The 27,384-nt window shown below is 44.7% G+C and overlaps 1 protein-coding gene across 3 annotated transcripts in view; it reads left to right on the top strand.

The window, feature by feature from the left end:
- TMEM132B (transmembrane protein 132B) overlaps nt 1–27,384 on the top strand; it is a 470,837-nt gene that overhangs the window by 267,170 nt on the left and 176,283 nt on the right. For all 3 annotated transcript variants that reach the window (XM_061384533.1, XM_061384535.1, XM_061384534.1), the window contains exon 3: nt 25,868–26,014. In XM_061384533.1, coding sequence (XP_061240517.1) covers nt 25,868–26,014 — 147 coding nt within the window. The remainder of the gene's footprint in view (nt 1–25,867; nt 26,015–27,384) is intronic.

Below are 27,384 nucleotides of genomic sequence, written 5' to 3'. Positions count from 1 at the left end.
GGGGTATAGTCCATGGGGTTGCAAGAGTCAGACACGACTTAGTGACTCAACCACCACCAGCACCAGGGTGTATAGAGCGGTGTGTACATGCCAATCCCAAACTGTGCTGATCTTGATTGAACTTCTCAGATACATGTAAGGGAGTCACACCTTCCCTGAATTAAACTTCCGCTGTTTTTATGTATGGATGTGTGTCATATGTATGTAAGTCTTTGTTTCACTTGTTTAGTCTCCTATTCTTGCTTATGTGGCATTAAAGAAACATTTCCCCTTCCAGAAAAGAACTGTTACATAGAAAGCCATTTATAGCTAAGGTCCTGATTCTAGAGGCTAAAGAGATACAGTAGTTCACCCTTCCGTTGGTTCTATCTCAAAACTATAGTCTGAAATTGTCCACTTCTTTCCACCTCAAATTCCACTGCCCCCATGCATACCACTATGCCCTCTGATGTGGAGAGTATTGCAATACCCTGTCCTAACCAGCCTCCCAGTCTCCTCTCTTGCCCCACACATCTGTTTTCCCCATAGCAACCAGAGTGGCCTTCAACACGTGCCAGTCGTCTGCATCTTCTGCTTTGATGGCTTTGCACTGCACTGAGAATAAGCAAGCGGACCTGCAGGGCCTCATGTGATATGATGTGGCTGGTGTCCAGATGGCTGTGTCCACTGCTCCCTCCCACCTACATTTCCTCTGTTTTAAATGCTCTGGTCTCCTGACAAGATTCTTATTGGCTCAAGAGATATGGAGAGAGGGACTTCCCTGGTGGTCCAGTGGTTAAGACTTTGTCTTCCAATACAGGAAGTGTGGGTTTGATCCCTGGTTGGGAGCTAATATCCCTCATGCTCTGCAGCCAAAAAACCAAAACATACAACGGAAATAATATTGTAAAACAAATTCAATAAAGACTTTAAAAAAGTGGTCCACATAAAAACTTTTAAGAGAGAGAATCGGAGAGAGAAAGGGAGGTGCTGATTTTATGTGGCAGCCTGGCTGCTAAGCACAGGGTGTGTCCCAGACCAAAGTCGGCCTCAACTCTGTCCCAGCTCAGGGCAATCAGAGGTGGATCTGATAGGACAATAGGGGTTTATATTCCAACAACTTCCAACCTACTGCAAGTCCAAGGCCTACCCTCCTTCCATGAAGAACATTGCATGGTGCGTAAGTGAGCATGTAGGTCCTGAGCAGATCCTGAGATGAGGAATTGGAGCCCAGGTGGTTCACTTCTGGGAGGTGATGGCAGACACTGGAAATGTGAGGTGGTGATACTGGAGCAGTGAAGGAGGAAGGGGTGATAAAGATGCACTGAGGGGCCCCTAGGGACTTCATCCATCCTTGGAACTGTGCAGAAGTTGCCTCAGAATTGTCCCCCTGGAAGATGGGGTGGCTGGAGCACTTATCTGCTGGCTTCCATCCCAGCTGGTTAAATATTCCCCGGGGAGGTAACTGGGAGAAGACATCAAGAACAAGCTGGTGAAGGTTGTTCATGGGCAGGAGCACATGGAGCTGTCCACCACGGCTGTGCTGAAATTGGGCAGGCTGAGGGACAGGGTTGAGGAGGGGCGCTTCACACGTGTCTGCTCTGTTTGCATGTGCATATGTGAATATGTGTGCATGTACATGTGTGTGTGCATGTGCATGTGTGAGCGTTGGGTTGGGCACAGTGGTGGGTTCCTCCTGCTGGCTGGTCCACAGCTGGTGTGCGGGGATCTCCTGTGGAGGGAGATTCTCTCCGGACACCCATGGGAAGCGCAGTTACTACAGATCATGGGTTCCTGTTGGATGTTTGGTGCCAGCGGAAGTGGATGCTTGGGGTGGGGTCTGGTAATTCTGGTCAAATGGTCTCTGTAGTAGTCCTGCCAGCTCTTTGCCCTGGATCTGGGCCCATTTCTGGATTTGGACCTCCAGCCTTCTCCTTCATTCTATGAGATGCCCAGTCTTGCTCCTATAAATCTCTTTCTCATAAGCTGGCCAGATGGGGTTTCTGTTGCATGCAAACCAAGAACTCTACTTGCTCCCTTCCTTGAGTATTTGACTTTTTAGGTTAGTGTTTTATAGCAAACATAAATAATTTTCATTGTACCCCCAGTATCTTTAGATTCTTAAAACAGACAAAAGTAGGATAGGTTTAATCTGTTCTTCAAAAGCAAATGTAGTTTCTCAGTGCAGTTTAGTATCTTTATTTTTCTAGTTAATATCATCCATGCGTTCTCAGTTGCTCAGTTGTGTCTGGCTCTTTGCAACCCCATGGACTGTAGCCTGCAAGGCTCCTCTGTCCATGGGATTTTTCAGGCAAGAATACTGGAGTGGGTTGCCATTTCCTACTCTTGCATTTCCTGCATTGGCATGTGGGTTCTTTTACCACTGCACCACCAGGGAAGCCTCTAGTTGGGGTACATCTCAGTTGTTCTAATGACTTGATGGTTAAGAAACTGAAAGTCAGAAAAGTGAAGTGATCTGAGTAAGGACCTAAGAGCCAGGAACAGAACTCAGATGTCCAACTGCTATGTATCTTTTCTCTCAGCCATCTACTGTCATAGTTTATTGTTAATGAGAAGGTGGCAAGAATGCACCTTCTTCATCCTCTTACACCAAATGTCCTGTTAAGAATTATCATTCAATATCTTGGGATCATCTCTCAGAATGAAAAAGATAAAACCAAGTGATCTCAGGTAGGTTTTATCTTTTTCATTCCAAGAGATGGTCCCAGGATATTGGATAATAATTCTTAACAGGACATTTGGTGCAAGAGAATGAATAAGGTGCATTCTTGCTGCCTTCTTAATGACCCATGACATTGAATGGCAGAGAAAAAAGACGGCCAGCAGTTGGGTATCTGAGTTCTGGTCCTGGCTCTTCAGGTCCTTACTTAGATTACTTCACTTCTCCGACCCTCAGTTTCTTAATCATGAAGCCATTAGAGTGGCTTAGATGTTGTTCCCCTACATGGGTGGTAAGATGGCTGTAAATGGATGCCCAGAAATTCCATTAAGCCCAGTTTGATAATATTGTTTTTGAAATGTGTTTCAGATTTTTCTAGCTCAGTCTAAATTTGTGAAAGCTGTGGGTGTTTTGCTCTTGAAAAATCTGTTTTCTTTGCCTTGTCTTTGCTTGAAAATCCTTTCTGTTTGTGGCTTCCATTCTCAGCTGTTCGCTAGTGGTAGAGACAAGAGGAGACGTAGACAGGTGAAGGCAGGAGGCTGTGTGCTCCCCAGCGGAGTGCTTTGACAACTGAAGATAAACTCAGCTCCTTGTGAGCAGCTTGATTCCTCCTCCGGATATATTTCCTTCTTTCATCTGAGCTGTTGAGCAAACCCACCCTGGAGTGAAATTCTCAGATTCCTCTGCTCTCATCTTAGCTGAATTGAGCCAGACAGGGAGACCGCCTCTTGCGGTGGAAAATGGCTCTTTGATCTGCAGCTCGGAGACCCCTGGGTGCAGCTGCAGCATGGCCATGCAGGGTGTGAGGCTGCCTGTGAGAGCTGGTCCATGTCATCCCTGGAACTGGTGTTTCCCAGGATTCAGTTTTCCCATACTTACCCACCACCCCAAACTCTTTTTCCCTTAACGATTGTCATTTCAATTAATACCTATTGGGGGGAGGAAATAAATTTATCTGTAAAGAAAGTGTTATTTTGCTTCCTTAAGGCAGAAGGTCAATCTCTTGAGTTTCTGGCTTTATTCTGTTTTTCTAGTTCACATTAGACTAGACAGGTAGCTATGGCAGGAATGGGTTTATCACATAAACCCATCACCTCGGGAATCCTGACCAAAGAGACTGGGCAGTTGCATTGTCTTTTCCCCATCTGATGTCATTATTTCTTTCACTGTGTGTGTGTGTGGTGCTCAGTTGCCCAATTGTCTCTGACTCTTTTCGACCCCATGGACTGTAGCCCACCAGGCTCCTCTGTCCATGGGGTTTTTCAGGCAAGAATACTGCAGTGGGTTGCCATTTCCTACTCTAGGGGATCTTCTCTACCCAGGGATCTAACCCAAGTCTCTCGCATCACCCCCTTTGGCAGGTGAATTCTTTATCACTGTGCCTGCCTCCTGTGAAACCCTGTATAACAGCAGTACTGATGTTCAGTTCTTTAAATCAGCTCATGTTTTTACTAAATTGACCTAAAACAGAAGCTTTATATCTCTTCTATAAATGGAAAAACCAGTCTCTTTTGCTATAAATGGAAGACAACTATAATAATAATTATGCATGAAAGCCAGTGTTGTAACATTCAAGCTAGAAGGTGGCAGGCTCTAAAATGCCTTGATTTGGGGGGTCATTAGTTTTCTTTATTTAAAGGGAGAGATTTGCAAGTGTCAGAAAAGGTTAAAGACATTAAAACACTCAACTGGAACTTTCCACCGATTTAATCAAAATGGTTGATAAAGATTAGAAACTCTTTTTTTTCAACTTAATATCAAGTCCTTGTCCTATAACCTAAAATATTCTTATGTGTCCTCTCATGTAGAGGTGTTTGCCCCACATCCTAAAAGCATTGTTAAAAATAAACATTATTTTAATATTTAATTTCAGCCATTAAAACTGTATGAGGTATAAGAACTCTGTAATAAAATTTGGTGACATGAAAGCTTGGTCTTTATCTCTGTTCTTTCCTGACAACATTTGATGGGATAAAAACCTGTGTGTGGGCTTCCCTCGTGGCTCAGTGGTAAAGAATCCGCCTGCCAATGCAGGAGACACAGGTTCGATCCCCGATCCTGGAAGATCCCTCATGCCGCAGAGCAAGTAAGCCGTGAGCCACGACTACTGCGCCTGTGCTCTGGAGCCCAGGAACTGCAGCTACTGAAGGCCTCGCCCCAGAGCGTGTGCTCCATGAGGAGAGGAGCCCCCACAACCTGAAGTCTGCTCACGGCAGCCAGACAGCAGCCGCCGCTGCTGCAGTTAGAGAAAAGCTCCCGCAGCAGTAAAGACTCTGCACAGTCAGAAATAAAATAGTAAATAAATAAAATTAAAAAAAAGAAATTGAGTTTGAAGCCACCAATTAAGCTCTCCCCTTCGTCACTTAAAAAAAAATAAAACAAAACAAAATTGTCTGTGGCCTCTCGAGAGCTGAAAGACCAAGGGTAGTGGGGACCTGGTCCCCAGCTCTTTGCTTCCCTTCTCTGGACTCTCAAGAGAGGCCACCCTCCCCTGCCTGCCCCGAGCCCCTTGTTTCCCATCCTGCCAAGGGGCTTGGCAGCTGGAGGCTGCCTGGTGTATCCTTAAGGTGGTGGTAGTCAATGCCCCTTGCACTTTCTGTCCAGAAGGAGCCTTTTTACTAATGGGACAGAATGTTCCAGGGCACATGAGAGCAGATGCGGTTAAAATTTGTGTTCAACACAGACCTGATGTAACTCTCAGGCTACAGTTTCCCAGGGAAAAATGCTTTTATTATTGTGACTTTCCTGTACTTTAGAGTAGGTTTGGCAACTAAAGGAAATATGAGCAATTTATTTATTTATATTTTACCTCACCTTTATGAGCAATTTATTTAAACAAGGTTCCAACGAATCCCAACATCTTTTTAAAAAACTTTTTATTTTGTATTGGAATATAGCTGATTAACAATGCTGTGATGTTTCAGGTGGACAGCAAAGGGACTCAGCCATACATATACATGTATGAATGCCAAGGTCTTAATAATATATTTTTCATTTAACCCATGGGAGGCAAATCAGTGTCATATATTATTTCTCTTGTGTGAAATTCATTCGTTCATTATTTTTAAAATTATATTTATTTGGCTGCTCTGGGTCTTAGTTGCAGCATGCAGGATTTAGTTCCCTGACCAGTGGTCAAACCCAGGACCCCTGCATTGGGAGCTCGGAGTCTTAGCCAGTGGACAACAAGGGAAATCCCTCATTCATTTATTAATTCAACAGGTATTTGAGTGCTTTCCGTTTGCCCGGTACTGATATTGCAGTGACTCTATAGTAGGGGAGGATGTAGTTCTCTGACCTTGTGAAGCTGTATCCTCACAGGGGTGGCCCAGAGAAATTCTTGGTTTCTGGTGTTTATGGTGCTCCTATTTTCTGAGCCAACCCAAGTACTGGAGTACTTGAGGATTTTGAATGGAGCCAAGTTCAGATGGACCCATGGGGGAAGGGAGGGAAGGTCAGCTGACTGGTGAGGAGAAAGAATGTCTGGCCAAGAATAGTCTGGACATGGCTCAGCACTGGGGCTCTTGATATCTTCTGAATCGGGGAGTAGTGTATTAAAAGTGATTTTGCAGCACTGCTGGCTAATGAAAAAATGCCCATCACAAGAGCAAATGAGTAGATTCTGCTTGCTTTTGCCTGTTTGTTCCTAGTGCTTTGTTGCCTTTTGTTCTCTACTTAATGACCTGTTTGTTGCTGTTTGAAATGCCTGTGGACACTCGACAAGGTACATCAGTAAATGAAGAGGCTGAATTGAGTGAGACAGCGAGACATAAAGAGCCCCGGGAGAGTTGAGAGGGCACAGGCAGTGAGTGCCAGGCTCCAAGTTGGGAATAATCTTGGCTTTTAAGAGGACCAGAAAAGGGGAGAGTTTTCCCAGATCCAGTGCTATCTGATTGAGTTTTTGGTTTCGCAGAGATGAGAACAATTCCCCAGATGAACGTACCTTGGAAATGCAGTTTTGGTGTCATACCAAGCAGTGTCATGATTTAGCTAGTATCACATGGAGAACTGCTATCCAAGTTTGAGATAAATCTCCAGCTGTGACCTGGGACTTCTTCTCTTATATGCCTCTGGATCAGTAGTATTTTTTAAATTATAGTTGGTTTATAATGTGTTAGTTTCAGGTGTACAGCAAAGCAATTCATATATATGCATGTATATATACATATTATATTATTTTTCAGATTCCTTTCCATTATAGATTATTACAAAATATTGAGTTCCATTCCTTGTGCTATATAGTAAGTCTTGTTGGTTATCTATTTTTTATATAGTAGTGTGTATATTTTAATCCCAAATTCCTAATTTATCCCTCCTCCCATTCCTTTTTGGTAACCATAAGTTTGTTTTCAATGTCTGTTAGTTTATTTCTATTCTGTAAATAAGTTCATCTGTATCATGTTTTATTTTTTTTTATCAATTTATTTTATTCAAATATTATTTAACGATTAAAATATTATAGTGGATCTATAATACTAAATTCCCTGACCAGATAGATTTCCTACTATCACTCAGAAAGAAAAGAACTAACCCTTTCCCTTCCATCACTAGCATAGAAATGCATAAATCAATTGTCTTTCTGTTTCTGTCTTTCTGTCTTTCTCTACCATCTTTCTGTAATCAATGTAAATACTTTCTAGAAATTTCAGGCAGTCATGGTATTACAATAAAGTGTACAACGAATTGTGAAGGTACTTGACACCAATATCTTATCATCTTTCATTTCAAGTATCATGTTTTAGAATCCACATAGAAGTGACATATGACATTTGTGTTTCTTTGTTTGACTTCCTTCACTTAGTATGATAATCTCTAGGTCTATTCTATGGCAAAAATTTCATTCTTTTCTATGGCTGAGTAATACTCCATGTATAGGTGCACCATGTCTTCTTTATCCATTCCTCTGTTGATGGACACTTAGGCTGCTTCCATGTCCTGGCTGTTGTACATAGTGCTGCTGTGAACACTGGGGTGCATGTAACTTTTTGAATTAGAGCTTTCTCTGGATGTATGCCCAGGAGTGGGATTGCTGGATTATATGGTGGTTCTATTTTTAGTTTTTTAAGGAATGTCTATACTGTTCTCCATAGGGGTTGTGCCAATTTACGTTCCCACCAACAGTGTAGGAAGGTCCCCTTTTCTATACACCCTGGATGTGTCATATTTATAATCCATCTCTGAAGGATATTTCTGAAGAGATGGCAGAGTTAAGGAGCCTGTGGGATAGGGAAGACTTTGCCTAAGACAGTTCTGAACATCCTCGGCTATGTTATCCATGATTTTGAAAACCCCAGACAGAAATCTGATCTCTACAGCACTTGCTTTTCCCCATCAGGGTACATTCATGGGCCATGGCACAGAAAGTTTCATTTTCGAAAGGAAGATTAAGAAATATGGTTGCTTCTCACTTTTCTGTAACATTGTATCTTCTTTTACAAACACAGCTAGAAATACAGGAGCCTAGAAGACAGGGACCCAGCTGGGTTCTCTGTTGGTTCACTAAGGAGCAGATGTGCCTCTGGTCTGTGTGTAGAGGACAGAATTGTCCCTGGCAGGACGCCAAGCAAAACAGTGTCACCTGGAGTTTTGTCTCCCTGGTCTTTGATGCTCACGTAGTTACTGCTGAAGGTAACTGATGTGTTACCCTGCTTCCTTTGCATCTGTAGGATCTGAACTACTGGATCACTTTTTGTCACAGCAGGATTAAAACAAGGACTTGACTGCACAATAGTGTATGTGTGGGTGTATGTGTCTGACACCATGTCAGTGTGGTCTTGGTCTTGGGAGACTGTGTTCCTGAACTGAGTAAATGGAGAAACATTGTCCTGGGGTGGAGAGAAAGCAAAAACTCCTCTGGAAATGCTTCCCACAAAGCAGCCTCCAGGCTACAGATCCATTGCATTTCAATGGATACCAAGTTGTTACATATTGGGCACAATTGCCTGGATGGAAGGTCTTGTTCCTGGAGGTCGCCTTTGCAGAGCTGAAGACAGAGGTTCCTTATCAGTATCCCCTTAGGTTGGGGCAAGTGAGTTAGTCACCTGTTCACTGTAGCATCTACCTGCCCAGCTACTCACCTTCAAACCTGTCTGGTTCCTGGGGGCAATTGAGTTTACAACCATGGGTCAGAGTAGCTGGGACATGGGCAGCCTTCTGGAAGATTCCTAGGCCCAAGGCTGGCAGAGAAGTAGCTGAGCCACCCCTCTACCCCAACTCCCACCTCTGACCCAAGGAGCGATGGGCGCCACCGTGTTGGATATCTCAGGGACAACAGGCAAAGGACAGAGGTTCTCATAGCCCTCTGCTCCCTCCCATCTTTGTCCATACACAGAATCCCATTCCTCCTCCATCCCTGGAGGGGAGGAGAAAATCTCAGGCAAGACTGCTTTCAGTGATTTTTTAAATTAATTAATTTTTTATTGATTTGGACACACTGGGTCTTAGTTGCGACATGTGGTAGGACCTAGTTCCCTGACCAGGGATCAGACCTGAGCACCTTGCATTGGAAATGTGGAATCTTAGCCACTGGACCACCAGGGAAGTCCCTCAGTTTTTATATTTTAAATCAGCCTGGCTACACAGAGAATCACAGTTAATTTGAGTCTTAGAAAGTAAAGAAAATAATGACTTTGTAGACTGATGTTCACACCCATTATGGGTCTTCCCTTCCATCCACGGACTGGGGGGGAGTGGAATGAAGTGGAATAAGATGTCCACCTTACCCTGAGGCTCACGGTTATCTTATGGGGACAGTCAAGCTGTTGATGGTTAGAAGGTACACAGAATGAGTGATTCATACTTGTTTGCTATAAGCCAGGTCAGGCATCTTACTGTGGATGTAAATGCACTCATGCAATTAGTACTCAAGGCTGCCCTCCAAGTGGACACTTTATCCCCGTTTTACAGACAGGAAACGGGTCTGAAGAGACTAAAATAATTAGCGTTAAGTTACATAGGTAGGAAGTGTCAACACTTGACTTTGGACCGGGGCACTGGGGTCTGGAGGTGTGCTCTCAACTCCACTGTGGTACTGGTCTTCCCATCAGTTTCCATCTGGATTAAAGAGGCCTGGGGAGGGGTTTGGAACACTTCACCTGACAAACAGCGCTGAGGATGCGGAGCCAGAAGGGGCGTCTGGCTGGCGTCCTTGCCGGAGGAGCTGTGTGGGCTGGGACCCGTGACCACAGGGGGCGGCCCCAGTTCTGTGTCCGCCCACTTGTGTGATTGTGGGTGTGTGATTCGTTCTCTGTAGCAGTTTCGCAGATTTTCATGAGGAACAAACAGGATAACGTGTGAAAGCCCTCAGCAGGCGTTTGGGGAGGGTAACCGAAAATGAGGCACCGTTTCAGCTGCTACTGTAAGTGCCAGGCGAGAGTGGGGTCACCCCTAGTCTCGAGGCCTTTAAATCCATGCCAGCTTCCCTACCCCTCAGCCAGCCTTGGTGGCCAAAGTTGCCACAGAGGCACCAGCATGAAGTTTGAGTAGAGAAGTTTCATAATCAGTAACCATCTTAGCATCTTGGCTTCCCTGGTGGCTCAGACAGTAGAGAATCTGCTTACAACGCAGGAGACCTGGGTTCGAGTCCTGTGTTGGGAAGATCCCCCGGAGAAGGGAATGGCAACCCACTCCAGTATGCTTGCCTGGAGAATCCCATGGACAGAGGAGCCTGGTGGGCTACAGTTCATGGGGTTGCAAAGTGTTGGACACGACTAACACTTTCACTTAGCAGCAGAGAGATTGCGGGCATAGGTCTCTTTTGGGCGCGTCTGCCTTAGGTTTAGAAGCAAAAGTGGCTTGGGCTGGACATCACTGCTTCGTTTCTTCCTGGGTGTAATGAAGCCCATCATTCCAATTGCAGGGACGGGCTACACTTCATTGTGTGATTGGTTAATTCGACAAGTGCACACTGAGTACCTAACGTGCGTGCAAAGCAGCTTAGGAAGTGGGGGATGTGATCACAACAAGCCTGATGTAGTCTCTGCTGGGGTGAGTCTTTGAGTCTGAAGACCATAATGTATATAGAAATGTACAGATAATTATTTAATATTAGCTGTGATAGGTGCTAGGAAGGGAAAAATCAAGGTGCAATAAAAGAAAAAAGGAATCCAGTCCTGTGTACCTGTGAAGGCTTCCCAGAGGAGGTGTCCGTTGAGAATTGAAGGATGGAAAGGAATGAACTGGATTGTTGGAGGTTGGCGATGGTGTGAGGAAAAAATTCAGCCATAACGAAGAGCTTTACAAAGGCCTGAAGCATTTGGCATCAGATGAGAAAGAGCTGGTAACCCAAAGGGAATTTCATGGGGGCTTTGACTAAGTGGGGATAGGGCCAAGGCAGTAACTGGCCCAAGAGGAGGGAAGGAATTGCAAGAACCCAGTGAGAGTGGAGGTTGTGGGACAGGGCTGGACCACAGGAGCCATGCTCACAGGGCAGGAAGCTCAGCCACCATCACCAGCAGGAAGAAGCCAGGGTATCAGTACCCCAACTTCTCTCCTCTCATCATCTAATCTGCTGTGCCTTCTATTGGTGGAACCCAGCTGGAAGCCAGAGGGAGGACAAGAGGGCCTCTAGAGATGCTGTGCCCAGCCATCGGCCTCTATCTGTACTGGATAAGAAGAGAAGGCTAGCAAAAGGGTCTGTGGGAGAAACAGAGACCAGTGAGTATAGCCATATGTGGGGAAAGTCTATGTCTTCCGAGGACAGAGCAGAATCCTAAAAAGAGAAAATTATACCTGCTAAGTGCTTAAAATTCAATCCTCCCATGACATGTATGAGATGGTTACTATGTTCCCATTTTACAGATGAGAAAACTGAGGCTCAGTCAGCTTAGTTGTTCACAGAGTAGATAAATGGTAGAGCCAGGATTTGAATCCAGGCAATTTGGTTCTGGGGTCTGTGCCTTTAGCCACAAAGCTATTAGCCTATCCACTGCCTCCTTTGGGCAGTTTGATGATCTCTCAATCATGGTTGAGATCATGCAGGGTCTTGGACTTTTTATAACAATGGTGGTAGCCAGTGCAGAGTTTTAGGCTTGGCATTTTGATGGCTTGGGATTTGGAGAGATCATCCTGCTTGCTCTGTGACTTCTAGCAGTGGTTGTAGAGTGGTGAGGACGATGGCAGGGGACTTGCTAATGGACCGGACATGAGAGCCCGTTATAGAAAGAAGGGTGTCAAGGTTGATCCCTGGGTTTCTGATTTGAGCAATTTGATGTATGCTGGTTGCTATGAGCTGAATTTTCACGTCCCCCTGCCTCCCCACTCTGCATGGATATGTGGGATTCCCAATGCCCAGTGTGATGGTATTTGGAGATAGGACCTTTGGGAGGTATTTAGTTCATGAGGGTGGAGTGGAGCTCGCAGATGAGATTAGTGCCCTTACAAGAGGAGACACGAGAGAGCTTTCTTCACCTCTCTGTTCCCTACCACATGAGGACACAGCAAGAAGGCAGCCATCTGCAAACCAGGAAGAGGGCTCTCAGGAGCTGAATCTGCCAGCACCTTGATCTTGGACTTTCTAGACTCCCAAAGTGTGAGAAATAAATTTCTGTTGTTTAAGCCACCCAGGATGTGGTATCTTGTTATAGCATCCTGCACTAAGAGAGTGGTCTTCTCTCAAAGTGGGCAAGAGGAATGAGGCGGCTTTTACTTTTATTTTTGGCTGAGTTGATTGTGAGTTCAGTTTTGGATGCACTGAGTTTGATTTCTTTTGAGACTTCTAAGAGGTGATTTCAGGTGTTCGCTTGGAACTTGGAAAGTTCTGTTTGTAAACAATTACTTTGTGGATCGTTATACTCTAGATGGTAGATGAAGTTGGGAAATGGATGTGTATGTATATATATGTGTGTGTATTTATTTCTCAGGAGCTGTAAATACCAAGTTACTGAAAATTAATGACAAGTCTTCATGGAGATGAAATATTCAATGTACCAGGTTGATCCCTTGATTGTGTCCAGGTTGGAGACAAAAAATTCATAGTGGCTCACAAAATGCTTTAAATTATTACAATGAAATGATTCTTTACTAGGCATTTGAAGATTTTTATCATCAAACATTCTAAAAAAGTAGCAGGCTTGACAGAAAGTGAGTTTAATTTCATAAAAGGTCAGGTTATTTTTGAGTTATGAACTGATTTTTATACCTTAGGTTTGTTTATTAATATTTATTCTGAAGTGATGGATATCACAAAGGGAGAGGATATCTGATTGTTTCTGTAGGTTCCCTTTGTTTAATATTTGCTTTCTGTGCTTACAATGATGGTTGAAATATTGAACATCCTTCCTCCATCTGTGGTGGTAACTTTGTGTATCATCTGTGAACTTTGGGAGGATTTTATTTGGTCCTCTGAGTGGTAGAAATGTCAGGTCCTGGCTGTTTTTGTCAGTGCACTTGCAAATGCAAATATTAATAGAAGAAATCCAACTCAAAGTGGCTTGAAGGGAATTTACTGACTCATGTAACTGAAAGACAGCCTCAGGTCTGACTGGATCCAGAAGCCATCTCTCTCCACCTATTGCCTTTGTTTTCCCCTGTTGGTTTTATTCTCAGGAAGGTGGTGGGCTCTTGGAACACTTATTGCTTAGTGAAAAGAGAGCTGGACTCAACACTCCCTGAAAATTTATGGTTGACATGTCCATTTGTGGGCCAATCAATTATGGCCAGGGGGATGAGACATCCTGATTTTTTGGGTTGAGTCACATGCTTCCGCCTTGGACCAATCACTGTCCAGGAGGACACAACGCTTTGATTGGCTACAGCATACCACCCCTTGAAGCCGAGGGTGGGATCAGCCTAGCCTGAGGCACCTGGACTGAGCTTAAGTGGATCCCAAGAGAAGTCTAGGTAGGTGCACTGCACCAGGAGAGGCAGTGAATGCTGGGTAGATTCTACTTGTATGCCTTCTGGTGTTCTGTGGATCAGATGGCCAGTATTGGGAGCTTGTTGGACAATTCTCACAACAGTTTTTCTACATTTCTCAGACTGTTTCTGAAGCATTTTACCACCAAGGGGATGATTCTTGGAAATGTCAGCATTTAGAGCTGAGTTGGCTTATGAAAGGGCCAACATCTGAATGTTCTTGTCACTACCACCAGCACCGTGAAGTCTGCATAGTCCTTATATGCCAAACTCTGTTCTAAGAATTTTGTATACACTGTCTCCATTTAATCCTTTCAAGGACCCTGTGAGGTATAGTAGTAATAATAGTCCCATTTTACAGATGAGGAAACTGAGGCACAAAGAGGTTAAATGACTTTCCCAAGGTCACAGAGCTGAAGTCCATTCCACACCCCCCCCAATATTTTTAGGATGTGTGTGTTATCTTAAGTGTCCTTTTTCTTTCTTGGAGTCAAAATTTTAAGTCAGAAAGTAGTCTTAACTTCATATTCCATCTGTCTGTTTCGTAGAACGGTGTATTTCTCCTGCACATAGTAGGTGGTTAATGCCTGACATGTAATAGATAAACAGTGTGTAGATTGTAAATTAAATCAAATACCTCCTGGCCACATTTGAATTCCAAAGCCCTGAGTCTGACTTATCTGCTTTCCCAGTTCCTTCATTGCAAAAGCATTTCTGGTTCTTAATTGCTGTACATTGACTAATCCTAGATTCCCATAAAACAATATTACTTTGCTAATTGGATCATGAGAAGCCGTTTGTTGAGCTCTGAGAAAATAATAACCTCCTTGCCCCCGCCACGTGCTGCTCATGGTGTGTGTGTGTGCACACACGTGTGTGTGTGTGTGTGTGTTTGTCTATTGTGTTTTGAACAGTTCTACTTCAGAGAGGCACACACTGTCTTTAACTTCACTCCATGGGACATGATCTGAGACAATGGTTGGGAATCTGAGGATAAAGCCTTCTGTGTTTCATCTTGTCAGATGTTTAAATGTGATCTGAAGGGGGACTGGTTTTCATGGTGGGAGCCAACAGTGGGGCTTTACAAAGAAGTGAAGTGGATGAACACACTATATTCCTCATGCTGCTGCTGCTAAGTCGCTTCAGTCGTGTCCCACTCTGTGGGACCCCATAGACGGCAGCCCACCAGGCTGCCCCGTCCCTGGGATTCTCCAGGCAAGAACACTGGAGTGGGGTGCCATTGCCTTCTCCGATATTCCTCACAGTGGGACAAAAATGGACTTGAAATTGTGGCAGGTACTGGCTTCACGGCTGTGACACAGCACATCCAGAGTTTGCAAGGGAGCTGCTTCCCCTTCTGTCCACTGATGCTGAAAAATAAGCATGTGCTTCACATGGGACCAAGGGCAGAGTAGTGAGGGAGTGTCTGGAGCTCAGCCTGGGGTCCAGTTTGCCAGGGAAAGATAATCCCAGGCATGTGTGCAGGTGGTGGTGGGCATATTATCTCTAGGAGGCTGAATATCAGGTGCCCACAGTGTTTTTTAGTGGGAGAACTATTGGATCTGGAGTGGGGCAGGGCTATTCTGTTCACGGCAGGGCATTTGGCATCCCTGGCCATACTCCTTGGAATCAGTGGTCCCCCACCTTTCTGGCACCAGGGACCAGTTTCGTGAAAAACAGTTTTTCCACAGACCAATGTGGTGGGGAGGATGGTTTCAGGATGATTCAAGCGCTCCAGTGACAATAAAGAATCTGCCTGCAGTGCAATGGCACCCCACTCCAGTACTCTTGCCTGGAAAATCCCATGAACGGAGCAGCCTGGTGGGCTGCAGTCCATGGGGTCGCTAAGAGTCCGGCACGACTGAGCGACTTCACTTTCACTCTTCACTTTCATGCATTGGAGATGGAAATGGCAACCCACTCCAGTGTTCTTGTCTGGAGAATCCCAGGGATGAGGGAGCCTGGTAGGCTTCTGTCTATGGGGTCACACAGAGTCGGACACGACTGAAGTGACTTAGCAGCTGCAGGGCAAGAGATGCGGCTTTGATCCCTGGGTCTGGAAGATCCCCTGGAGGAGGAAATGGCTACCCACTCCAGTATTCTTGCCTGGGAAATCCTGTGGACAAAGAAGCCTGGTCGGCTACAGTCCATGAGGTGGCAAAAGAGTTGGACACAACTGAGTGACTAAACAACAACCAGAATCTAATGCCACTGCTGATCTGGCAGGAGGTGGAGCTCAGGTGGTAATGAGAGCAGTGGGAAGTGGCTGTAAATACAGATGAGAGTCCCTGGATTGCTAGCTGTCTGCCACTCACCTCCTGCTGTGTGGCCCAGTTCCTAATTAATCCTAGGCTCCCATAGAACAAAACTGCCTAATGGCCTGATACTGGCCTGTGGCCTGGGAGTTGGGGATCCCAGCGTTAAACGCGAGCATTCTCATCTGAGGTTCAGCTGGGGAAGACTCTTCTTCCATACTCACTGGTGTGTCGGCAGAGTTTCTTTCCTTGCTGTTGTAGGACTTTGGGCCCCGGATGTTTACTGACTGTTGGGCCTCAGTTGCTAGAGACTCCCCAAGCTCCTTGCCACGTGGGTCTCCCAACATGGCTGCTTACTCCTTCGAAGACACCTGGGAGAGAGATTCTGCAGAGTCCACTAGCAGGATGGAGTCCTATAAAATGTAATGGAACCACGGAATGACATTTCATCACGTCTGTCATACTATTCTGATTAGTAGGAAGCACAGGCCCTCCCACACTCAAGGGGAAAGGATTCTAAAAGATGTGATCCCCTGGAGTCCCGGTTCATAGTGGACCACTCCATCATCTGTTGTACCTGGTATGGACCAGAAGTAAATAAGTAAGTGGCTAAGGAAGACATGCCCTAGGCTGGAGGCAGTCATTTTTGGCTGGTTTTGGGTGTCTGGGGGCCAAGGCAGAGTTTTGGATATACTTTTCTCAATGCCATAGGAAGGGTAAAAGAAGGGAGCAATTCGTCAAATTTCCGATTTGTCAAAAGCTATATATATAGTTTGATGAATTTTTAGCTTTCTTAGGTGAAAGGTTAAACAGTGAGATAAGAGGCGGGAGATAGCTCCTCAGGAATCAGCACGTGTTGCTTTGGGGAAGTTCTCACTGGAATTAAAACCCCACTTTGCGCGTGCCTGTCCTCAGAGCTGAAATCCATGCCTTCGAGGACTCTGCTCTGAAGGGTTTCCAGTACGGGTTGTTTGTTTGTCCTTCAAGTTGACTCCTGCTCTCTTTAGGACTGAGACCAAAAGTATCTATCCTTAGGGTCCAGGTTCAGCCACCTGGACAGGAGGGAGCCCCACCTGCTCTGCAGTCATGGGCATGGCAGGCTCCTTGCATTGACTCTTTCCCCTGTCCTGTAATCTCTCCCAGGTTTAAATCATGGTTTGCAACGAGCTCTCAGCAGAGCCTGCCTTTGCCAGTCTTCAGGTGCCTAGTGGGAGATTCATGCCTCTCTCTGTGGTTAATTTATCACAGAGAAAGTGGTTTGCTGGGAGGATCCAAATTAAAAGTATCTTTACAGTTTTGCCGAAGCTCATCCTGAAAGTGCTCCAGCGCCCAGGGCTGGGCTTATCTCAGAAAGCGAGTTGAACACCAGATGTTCCTTGGTGTTACTCTCCTTGACAGAATGTGATTGTCTGAAATATGTCCCAAGCACTGTTATCCAAGGATTGTTCTGGGGACCACCTGCATCAGAATGGCAGCCTGTTTAAAAACATAGCACTGCTGGGTTCCGGCCTAGACCTAGTGAGTCGCAGTCTTTGGAGGTGGAGTCCAGATAGCTGTAACTTGGCGATTCTGATGGCCTGAAAGTCTAAGAACCTCTGGTCCAGAATTCTCATGCCTGAACTCTGTCCCCTGCTCTTGATAGTTTTTATCTCTTACTGGGCATTTTTAGCCCTGAAGGTCTGATATTTATGGAGCACCCAGAGATAGATGGTTAGATAGAGACCTTTCATTCTACCAACAGTTATTAAGCACCTCCAATTTCCCTGGCGTGGCTCTCAGAACAATGGATAAAGCAGGAAACACAATATTAAAAAAAAAAATTCTACCCAGTCTCCTGGTGCTTCCATCCAGCGGGAGAGACAGAGAATAAACAACAGAAGCAAAGTCTGTGGGTACTAGATAGGGCTTTATTTTAGATTGGGTGGTTTGAGAAAGGCTCAAAGAGATATTTGCCGGAACCTGAAGGAGATGAGGGAGTGAGTCCTGTGGGTGTCAAGGGAGATCTTTTCAGGCGAGGGGAACAACATGAGCAAAGGTTTAAAGGCAGGAAGTCATGTGCTGTTTTAGGAGCTATGAGGAAGCCAGTTCCCCGCCAATAGAGAATGTTAGTATATTTCACATACGTAAAATATGCACTTTTAAGAGCATTGACATTTAAAACTACAAGTGTGTTATGGAAAGTTTTTCTTTAATTTGAGTATATCTGGCCAATGGAAACGAATCCACTGAAAATGGGAACATAAAATCATATAGAAAGTCATGAGAAAAACGAAACCTGATTGGGATTTTTCTTCTTCTTTGAGAAATGAAATAAAGATAAACAAGTAAACAAAATCCAGTAATTCCCTTTCGGTGCTGCTCAGAATGAAGAATGCATTCATTGCCTCTTGACAGTGTTTTGTTGTTATTTCCCTTCAATTTTATAGAACTGCACGGTGTTGCATTTTTCATTTCACACTTGATGTTGTCAGTAGGATCTCAAAAAGGGCCAGCTTAGAGGAAGTATTTCAAGGCTTCCCCAATTTCCCCAAGAGCTTCACTCTGCTTTGCTATGCAAGCCGCTCCTTTTGAAGCACTTATCTCTTTTCCCGTTGATTTCCCCTTCTTCACTTGTGAACCGTCAGTAAGTATCTCTTGAAAGGGGGTGGATCCTTTGCTGGATCCTTTTTCTCAGTAGCTTGGTTGGCATTTGTCAATCCTCCATATTCCAAGGTTGGCATTTACACTTTGCAATAGATTTGCATCGCACTGGCATTGTATTTATAGCTGACAATCAGCAGGGTCCGAGCCCACTTCCCAAAAGACAGAAGATGCTCAGTTGGTGCCACTGTCATTCAAACGCAAAGTGAGGGTGGGGATTGGTTTCCTGAAGGCTCTGTTCATCTAACAGTTTCTTAGCTTGCCGTGTTATTTTTGTCTATGTAATCACGTAACTTGGAGAACACAGATAACAAATAGTTATATGATGAAGACCCTATGGAAATATAATTATAAGTTTCTTTTGGTGAATGTCAGGAAATAGTTGTATACATGAACCAGAGGTGATCCCTGTAGGTTGGTCCTTGTCTTGTTTATTTCTTCACAGTAGACTAGGACCTGTTAGCTTAAAGAGTCAAACTCAATTTTTTACACATCTAGTTGTTTTAAATATACTGGAAATAAGCATGTTATATTAGACATTTGGAGCTCTCTTGCTTTGCATGCCCTGCAGAACGGTTCCCAACGTCTGTTAGCGATAGACCTTGTAGCTTTAAGACTCCAAGCTGCAGTGGTGCTTGGAGCTGTTTGACCTGGAGGTTTCCCACCGTTCGGCTCAGTGACATGGAAGTTCCCTCTCTGATTCTCCTCTCCCTGGGGCTCCCTGCCCTCCTTCCCTTCTGGCTAGTGGCCCCCATATAGTTTGGAGGATCTTAGGCTGTGAGGGAGAAGGAAATGGCAACCCACTCCAGCGTTCTTGCCTGGAGAATTCCAGGGACAGGGGAGCCTGGTGGGCTGCCGTCTATGGGGTCGCACAGAGTCGGACACGACTGAAGCAACTTAGCAGCAGCCATAGCAGTAGGCTGTGAGGGACTCCTACAGTAACACGCAAACCTATCGAATCTGTGCCCAGGTAAGGCTTTTGCGCGCCACTGCCACCTTGTGGTCGTATCTTTCCCTTGATCAGCCCCCAAATCCCTCAGACTCATCACAGTGCTGAGACCATTAATCGTTGTCACAAGGCTTAGATTATTGTAGTTTTTAAATAACAAGAGTCAAGAATATCACTAAGCCTAAAAATATTTCTCTAAAACAAACTTAATGAATATTCAAGGCATGGATTTTTCTGGGCTTAGATTGTTGTAACAAATAGGATCTAAAATTGGGAAAGGTTTGGACTGAGAACTAGGATTTAGGGACAATTTTATAACTTCCATGTAGGAGAGAGGCAGAACCTCAATAATTTAGCTTCAGGTTTGTGTTTTTGATTCCCACCGTCCATTTTTTTCTGTTGTAGCTCGAATTTCCTTTTGGCAGCCACTCCCCGCTAACCCCTCCCTGTGGTTCAGATGGGGTTAATTTTGCCTAGTGCAGGATGGTCACTGATGGGCCACACCACTGAGCATTGTGCTTTCCCCCACCTCGGCCTCAGTTATAGGTCCAAGGTTGAATACTCAGTCAAGTTCAACCATTGAAAACCTGGCTCCAGGATTTTGTTCTGGAGTCAAGAACAAAATCTTGAGAGAGTCTTACCTTTCCTTGGTTGATGAGGATGCGAGATCTGGAGCTATTGCACCCACACTGTGACCAATAGAGGAGAGCCTGTCACTGCACAAAACCCACACATGTGAGAGCTGAGCAGAGTCAAGTGCTAGGGAACTGGGGGCATCATGTAAACCTGGCCCTACTTCTAGACATTTAAGTAAATATGAACCAGAAGTGGATTATTTCTTTGGTCAACTACAATCACAGGAAATTTCAGAGAATTTGTCAGGTGTGCACTGATGTTCTTGTAACCCAAAGTATCAAAGGTTGAATGTTCTTTACAGTAACCTTTATATATATATATATATATATATATATATATATATATATATATATATATAAGAATTTTCTGTGGCAAATGGAGGGTTTGCCCCATCTTGGGATATGAGAGGAATTTCCTGCCAAAGAAAAAGACTAAGATGAGAGAAATCATATTTGGAGAGGAGGTGGTTGGGGTCCTGCATGAAGACTTAGAGCAGTTTCACAGGACATCTCATAGGGAGGGGACCTGATGCCTAAGTGTATGATCTCTGGAGAGTATGCAGTAGTTCATGGTGAGAAAAATCCTAATGGTAACACTGATCCGTTTCTTTGTCCCAGGTGTTTTTCTGAGCACTTTATATTCAGTGATTCACTTAACCTTCATAATAACAACATTATAGGTAGACATTCTTATCACACACATTTTGTAGATGAGGAAACCAACTCACAGATGTTCAGTGATTTATCCAAACTCTTAAAACTGGTTTGTTGCCATCATCACTAACTCCATCATCTCCCTGACCTTTGTCTCTGGGAGCATCCAGCTTTCCTAGGCAGGCAGGAATGCCTGGTATTTCACAACCATCCAAAGCAAAGATAATTAGACTATATTTCTCTTGGGGAAGGATTTCCCTGGTGGCTCAGATGGTAAAGCCTCTGCCTACAATGCGGGAGACCCGGGTTCAATCCCTGGGTCGGGAAGATCCCCTGGAGAAGGAAATGGCACCCCACTCCAGTACTCTTGCCTGGAGAATCCCATGGACGGAGGAGCCTGGCAGGCTACAGTCCATGGGGTCGCACAGAGTTGGACATGACTGATTGACTTCATTTTCACTTCTCTTGGGGAAGAGTCAGGGGAAAGGAAAATTAGGGATTTTGGGATTAACATATACACATTGCTGTATTTAAAATGGATATCCAACAAGGACCTACTGTATAGCACAGGGAGCTCTGCTCCATATTATGTAACAACCTAAATTGGAAAATAATTGGAAAAGGCATACATACATGTATATGTATAAGTGAATCTCCTTGCTGTATGCCTGAAACTAACACAGCACTGTTAACCAACTATATTCCAATATAAAATAAAAAAAATTAAAAAGAATATACTGCTCTTTATTTTGTAAGTTTGTTTTATTAATGTGTCAGCGTCTGTTTACCCAGGCAACTGAGTTTCTTAATTTCCTCCTTTACTCACAGAAAGTAATATAATGTAATATATCCATGTATGTAGCACTTCCTCTATGCCAGCACTTTATATTGTATTATCTCTCTGCCTGTGTATCAGTGTTATGACATGGTCACTGTATTCATTTCCTAGGGCTGCCCCAACAAGCTGGGGGGCTTGAAACAATGCATGTATGCTATCTCACAGCTTAGGAGGCTGGAGGTCCGCAATCAAGGTGTCAGGAGTGTTGGTTCCCTCTGGAGGCTCTTAAGGAGAATCCATTCCCTGCCTCTCTCCTGGCTTCTGGTGGGTTGCCCACCATTCCTGGTTTTGTTGGCTTGTGGACAGATCACTCCAATCTCTCCCCTTGTCTTCAGATTGCCTTCTTTCCTGTATCTCTGTCTTCTCCTTTTTTTTCTCTTATAAAGACACCACTCATTGGTTCAGGCCCATCCTAAATCCAGGAGGGTGTCTTCTTGAGATCCTTTAACTAATTATATCAGTGAAGATGCTATTTTCAGATCAGGTCACATTTTGAGGTTCTGGGTGGACCTGAACGTTTGAGGGACCCTATTCAACCCACAACACCCATCCTTACTTTTTCCTCTCTTGAGAGAGGAGGAGCCTCAGCATGGCAGACAAAGTGAACAGCGGGGCTAGGACCCAACCTGGATTGCCTGGAGTGAACACTGGCTCTCGTGTCTCAGGTGTAGCTGCCAGAGGGGCAGACTGGATCCTGCTTCCATGATGGAATCGGCTTTCGATGTCAGTCCTTTTCTGTAGTCTTTCGGTGTCACAGATTTTCATTTGTGAACCTGAAATAACAATCCGCGTTCATAGTGCTCCTAGGAGATGAAACGTTCAGACAGGTGAAGCACAAGACACTTTAGGTAAAGCTCCTGGAAAAGGGTCTGACCCATGGGCGTGGCCTCAGGAAATCCTAGTTATTACAATTCAACAAAATTTCTGAGCAGTGTCAGGGTGCGTGCAGCTCCTAGTATTGTGCCTCCATCGGTATTTGGAGAGGAGGACAGTTTAAACAGGAAGACAGTATTGTCCGTAGACCATTTTGACTTCAAAGTTGCAGCCATTCATGCTTTTGAATGATCATTGGTTCAGTTTCCTCGTAAGCACTTTACTTGTTGTGAGTTGTTTGGTTAACTCTAACATTAGTAAGTGTGCTTTTCTAAATATTTTGGCTGGTGAGTTTCCAGTAACCAGAATGTATGCATCTTTTGTTGTCCAAATATTAATCTTCTTTATCTCCTAGGGCTAAGGCAGAATATGGCATTTCTCTATGCTGCCCACACCCACATAAATTTGCCTGTCTTGTGACAGCTCAAGTTTTCTTGAATGGGAGAGTAAGTCCTACCCTCACACGTGGTATAGGAATTACATGCATTAATGATGAAAGGTATCAGACAGCTCAGCATATGGAAGGTGCCCAAGATATTTTGACATTTGTTAGTAAGTCTTTTTCTACAGTATGATGGGTCAGGTGGTAGATGAGCCGTTCCCTGGTCTGTACCAAAACCATTGAATACTCACTGGTCTGGACTAAGCTTTGTCCATCTTTGTATTTCCTGGTGCTTCATATATAGCAACAGGATCTCAAGACAGTCTCCTCAATATTAGAGGACTAGGTGGATAATCTGTGGTAGAAAATTGTTTCATGGCATTGATGATCTCAGAGTTCTCATTGCATGCCTTCCCAAGCAGACAGAGAGATTTGACTTACCCACAACCACAACTAGAGACACTCACTGAGGCTTTGATGTGCAGAGCTTGGTCATGCAGACATGGTTGAATGCCTAGTTGGTTGACCTTAGTCTCTAATCCCTCCAGAGGTTCAAGTTGATACCATACGACCCAGGGCTCCCAGGTAAACAAAGATACTCTAATCAGGTAGAACACCACAAGGGCTTAATGGTCACCTCCTAAGAGTTGAGGGTAAAGACTCATCTTTGGGCAAAGTTCATCTTTACTACACATCCACTGTGTGGACAACCAAACCATTAAAGTGGATGGCTTAAATACAAGACAGAAACACTTAGATGTGCTCACCGGGCAAGTTTTCTTCTGCCCTACAAGGTGGCAGATGCTGTGTGCTGGAGAGACCTAGAAGAATGAGATGGGGAGGCTGTGGGTCTCTGCCCTCTCTTGTCTCTGCTGGGTGGAGTCTGGCCTGCAGTCCAGGTGTCTTTCTTGCTTGTCCATAGCTGCTGGATTGTCACCTGTCATTGGTCCAACAGGGAGGAATGCTCATCTGGACTCCGAGGCTCTTCCCCATCATAGACAAGGTCAAAGTCTCAGGTTACACTGTGTCCTGGACACCTCGAGGGGTGGTGGAGGTTTGGGGGAAAAGCCCCTAGGTGTGTCCAGGGTGGCAATGTTCTAACTCATCTTGGGAACTCCCATTGAGCTTGGACAGTGGAGAAGTCACATCCAAGGGTGAAAGTTTTCCATAGCCTTGACTTGCATTCCTGTGACCAACATGAAGTCTGCTTGGTTTGTTTGGAACTTTATACTGAATGATTGAAAGTGAAAGTGTTAGTCACTCAGTCGTGTCCAACTCTTTGCGACCCCATGGACTGTAGCTCGCCAGGCTCCTCTGTCCATGGAATTCTCCAGGCAGGAATACTGGAGTGGGGTTGTCATTCTCTTCTCCGGGGGATCTTGCTGACCCAGGGATTGAACCTGGGTCTTCTGCATTGCAGGCAGATTCTTTACCAAATGAATGATTATGAGTGTACGTAAGAGTCCACATGGAACAAACAGAAAACTACATATGCGTGAGCACAGCTGGGTGCATTCTTACAACCTGTAGTGCAGTCAGCACCCAAAGAAGAGACAAACATTGTAGGTGCTCCAGAAGCCCCCCGGGGGAGCCCGTCCAGCTGTTGGCTCCAAAGGGTAACAGATGCTAACTTCAGCCTCACAGATGAGTTTAACTGTTTCAAAATTTCTATAAATGGGATTATACAGTGTGTGCTTTTTGACACCTGGCATCTGCCACTCAACCTCCAAATATAGGAGGTTCATCCATGTAGTTTTTAAAAAATTGATTTAAATTTGTTTTAATAAATATTAAATTGATATCTGTTTGGAGATGTCAGTTAGTATACACAGATTTATTCCTAAATTGTTCTCTCCACTGTTTTATTTTTACTTTTGATTGGGGTATAGTTGGTTTGTGGAATCTAAAAAAAAGGCTACAAATGAATGTATCTACAAAACAGAAATACAGATGTCAAAAATAAACTTATGGTTACAAGGGAGTAAAAGGTGGGGGAGATAAATTGGAAGACATACACATGTGTGCTAAGTCCCTTCAGTTGTGTCTGACTCCTTGCGACCCTATGAACTGTTGCCCTCCAGACCCCTCTGCCCATGGGATTCTCCAGGCCAGAATACTGGAGTGGGTTGCCATACCTTCCTCCAGGGGATCTTCCTGACCCAGGGATCAAACCCATGTCTCTTACGTTCCCTGCATTGGCAGGCAGGTTCTTTACCACTAGCGCCACCTAAGAAGCCCTAGCACATACTCACTACTGTATATAAAATAGATAACTAATAAGGACCTACAGTATGGCACAGGGAGCTGTACTCAGTACTCTGTAATGACATATATTGGAAAAGAATCTGATAAAAGGGGGGATATATGTATAACTGATTCACTTTGCTGTACATTTGAAACTAACTCAGCATCCAGTTTCGTGTGGTACTACACTGTTTATTCTTGGTATTTCTGTCTTATTCCATTGGGTGACTGTACATTTTATTAGTTCTGCTTTTGATGGACAATGCAGGCCGTTTCCCTACTGGGTTTCATATGACAGTGCTGCCGTGACCTTCCTTGTGCAGGTCTTTTGGGGAAACAAACGCCTGCATTTCTGTTGCTCATATGCCTACGAGTGAACATGCTGGGCTGTAGGGTCTACAGAAAGTCCTGGAGCACATAAGGAGGTGCCCTTGACAGTGGTGGGTGAGAAATGCCCAGTGAGACTCTGGCATTCTTTCCCACAGAACCTCTGCAGCTGGCACAGCCCCTGCAGCCTCTCAGACCCTTCTACTTCATGAGAACCCTTCCTCATCCACCCCCAGGGAAGAACCGGCCCCCAGATCCTATCCATGCCTGGCACACACGTCTGTTTTGTCTCCATCCTGCAGGGCCCCCGAAGAAGAAGGTGATCTGGTTCCTAACACACCGATCAAACAGAAAATTAACACATGTGGCAGAACGCTGCAGCTCCTACTTCGGGGCACTTGTAAAGATAACAAGACGCTTAGTTTTTGAAGGAAAGCCATTTACTGGCACTCTTTCTTGCATCTCCCAGAGGAAAGGGGAGATCGGTTCTAGCTCCCTGTTTTTACTCTCTGTTTTGAACTAAGATGGTCATATATATTTTTTTTTCTACCTGACAGAATTAAGGCAGCAGCTGGTGTGAAAATAACTGCAGTGAGAGTCAGCAGCGAGGACCAGTGGGCAGTCCAGGAAGAGATAGATAACGACAGCGTTCAGACCACAGCCACCCTCACGTGCGTGGGCCATCACCCGGATACACAGAGCAGGTAAGCCCTGGGATCCTCAAGGTACCTCGGCAGCCGTTTGTTGGGGATGGCTGCGGACGCTGATAGCAAAATAATGTGTGTATAAATAAAGCAATGCCTCTGCATTTAATGGGCGATGTGTTCTTTTGAGCTCATCAGCGCAGCTCCGTCCTGCAGCTTCTGAATGGCTCCATTATGGGATGTGATGCTGGCTGAAGGCTTTATCCTTTATGCTCTTTCTACATCAATGACCTGATTAGGTTGGCAATCTCAAAAATTACCTGCACTCACATCTGTCATGGTGCAGGGTTTGATAACCATTATTTTTAAATTTTATTATTGTTATTGTTGGCAGCGAAGAACTGAAGAATGAAATGGGTAAAATAGAAATGATTTAAGAGGCAAGGGGGAAAAGTACTTTTTTAATGAGCAAATGTAGGGTGGCTCTAAGCTGTCTAGTAATTGTTTCTTAGTGCTTAAATGTGGTTGTTTTGCAGATATCACACCTGGGTGTTGGCATATGGGCTAAGAATGTGAAGTTAGGTCAACTTCACATCGTTGGTGGATCTTCTCCAGCTCGGATACCACCCTTGGGTTTTATGGTGCTGAGCTCACCTGGGAGACAGAGGGAGGTCATTGCTAATAATATTGCATCCAGGCTCCCAACAGGCAGAATGAGCTCAGGCCTGTTGCAATAGCCTTTTTTATGATCTCTTTGCCTGTCTTCTCTTCCCTTTTGACTGACCAATGCTGGCTATGCCATACTCCCGTTTTTGTTTTTTTTTTAAATATTTATCTATTTTTGGCTGGATTATTTTGGCTTAGTTGCAGCCTGAGGGCTTCTCTCTAATTGTGGTGCACAGACTCAGTAGTTGCGATGTGCAGACTTAGTTGCCCTGCAGCATGTGGGATCTTAGTTCTCTGACCAGGTATTGAACCTGAGTCCCCTCCATTGCAAGGTGGATTCTGAACCACTGGACCACCAGGGAAGTCTTCCTACCGGTTTTAAAGCCATTAATAGGTCCGCCTTCAGCCAGGATGAGACTCAACTTCTCAGGTTGGCAATGAGCCCCTTTCTGATCTCTTACTTACCACCTTCTAGCATCATAACCTGTTTTCTTTATGTTCTTGTTTTTGGCTTTTTGGCTATACCGTGGGGCATGTGGGATCTTAGTTTCCTAACCAGGGATTGAACCCACGTGCCTTGCAGTGGAAGTGCAGAGTCTTAACCACAGGAGTGCCAGAGAAGTCTCTCTTTTCTTGTTTTTAAATGCTATGAGGTCCATGATATTGGGCACTGAAGGAGCACTTGGTGAATAAATGAGGGGGTTAGTGGTGGGAGCATGAGAAATGGAGAGATTGGGTGGAATTTGCCTTTTCCAATGGATCTC

This window comes from Bos javanicus, chromosome 17 (genome assembly GCF_032452875.1).
Source record: "Bos javanicus breed banteng chromosome 17, ARS-OSU_banteng_1.0, whole genome shotgun sequence".
NCBI classification, from domain to species: domain Eukaryota; kingdom Metazoa; phylum Chordata; class Mammalia; order Artiodactyla; family Bovidae; genus Bos; species Bos javanicus.
This window is presented reverse-complemented; position numbering and strand designations above follow the sequence as displayed.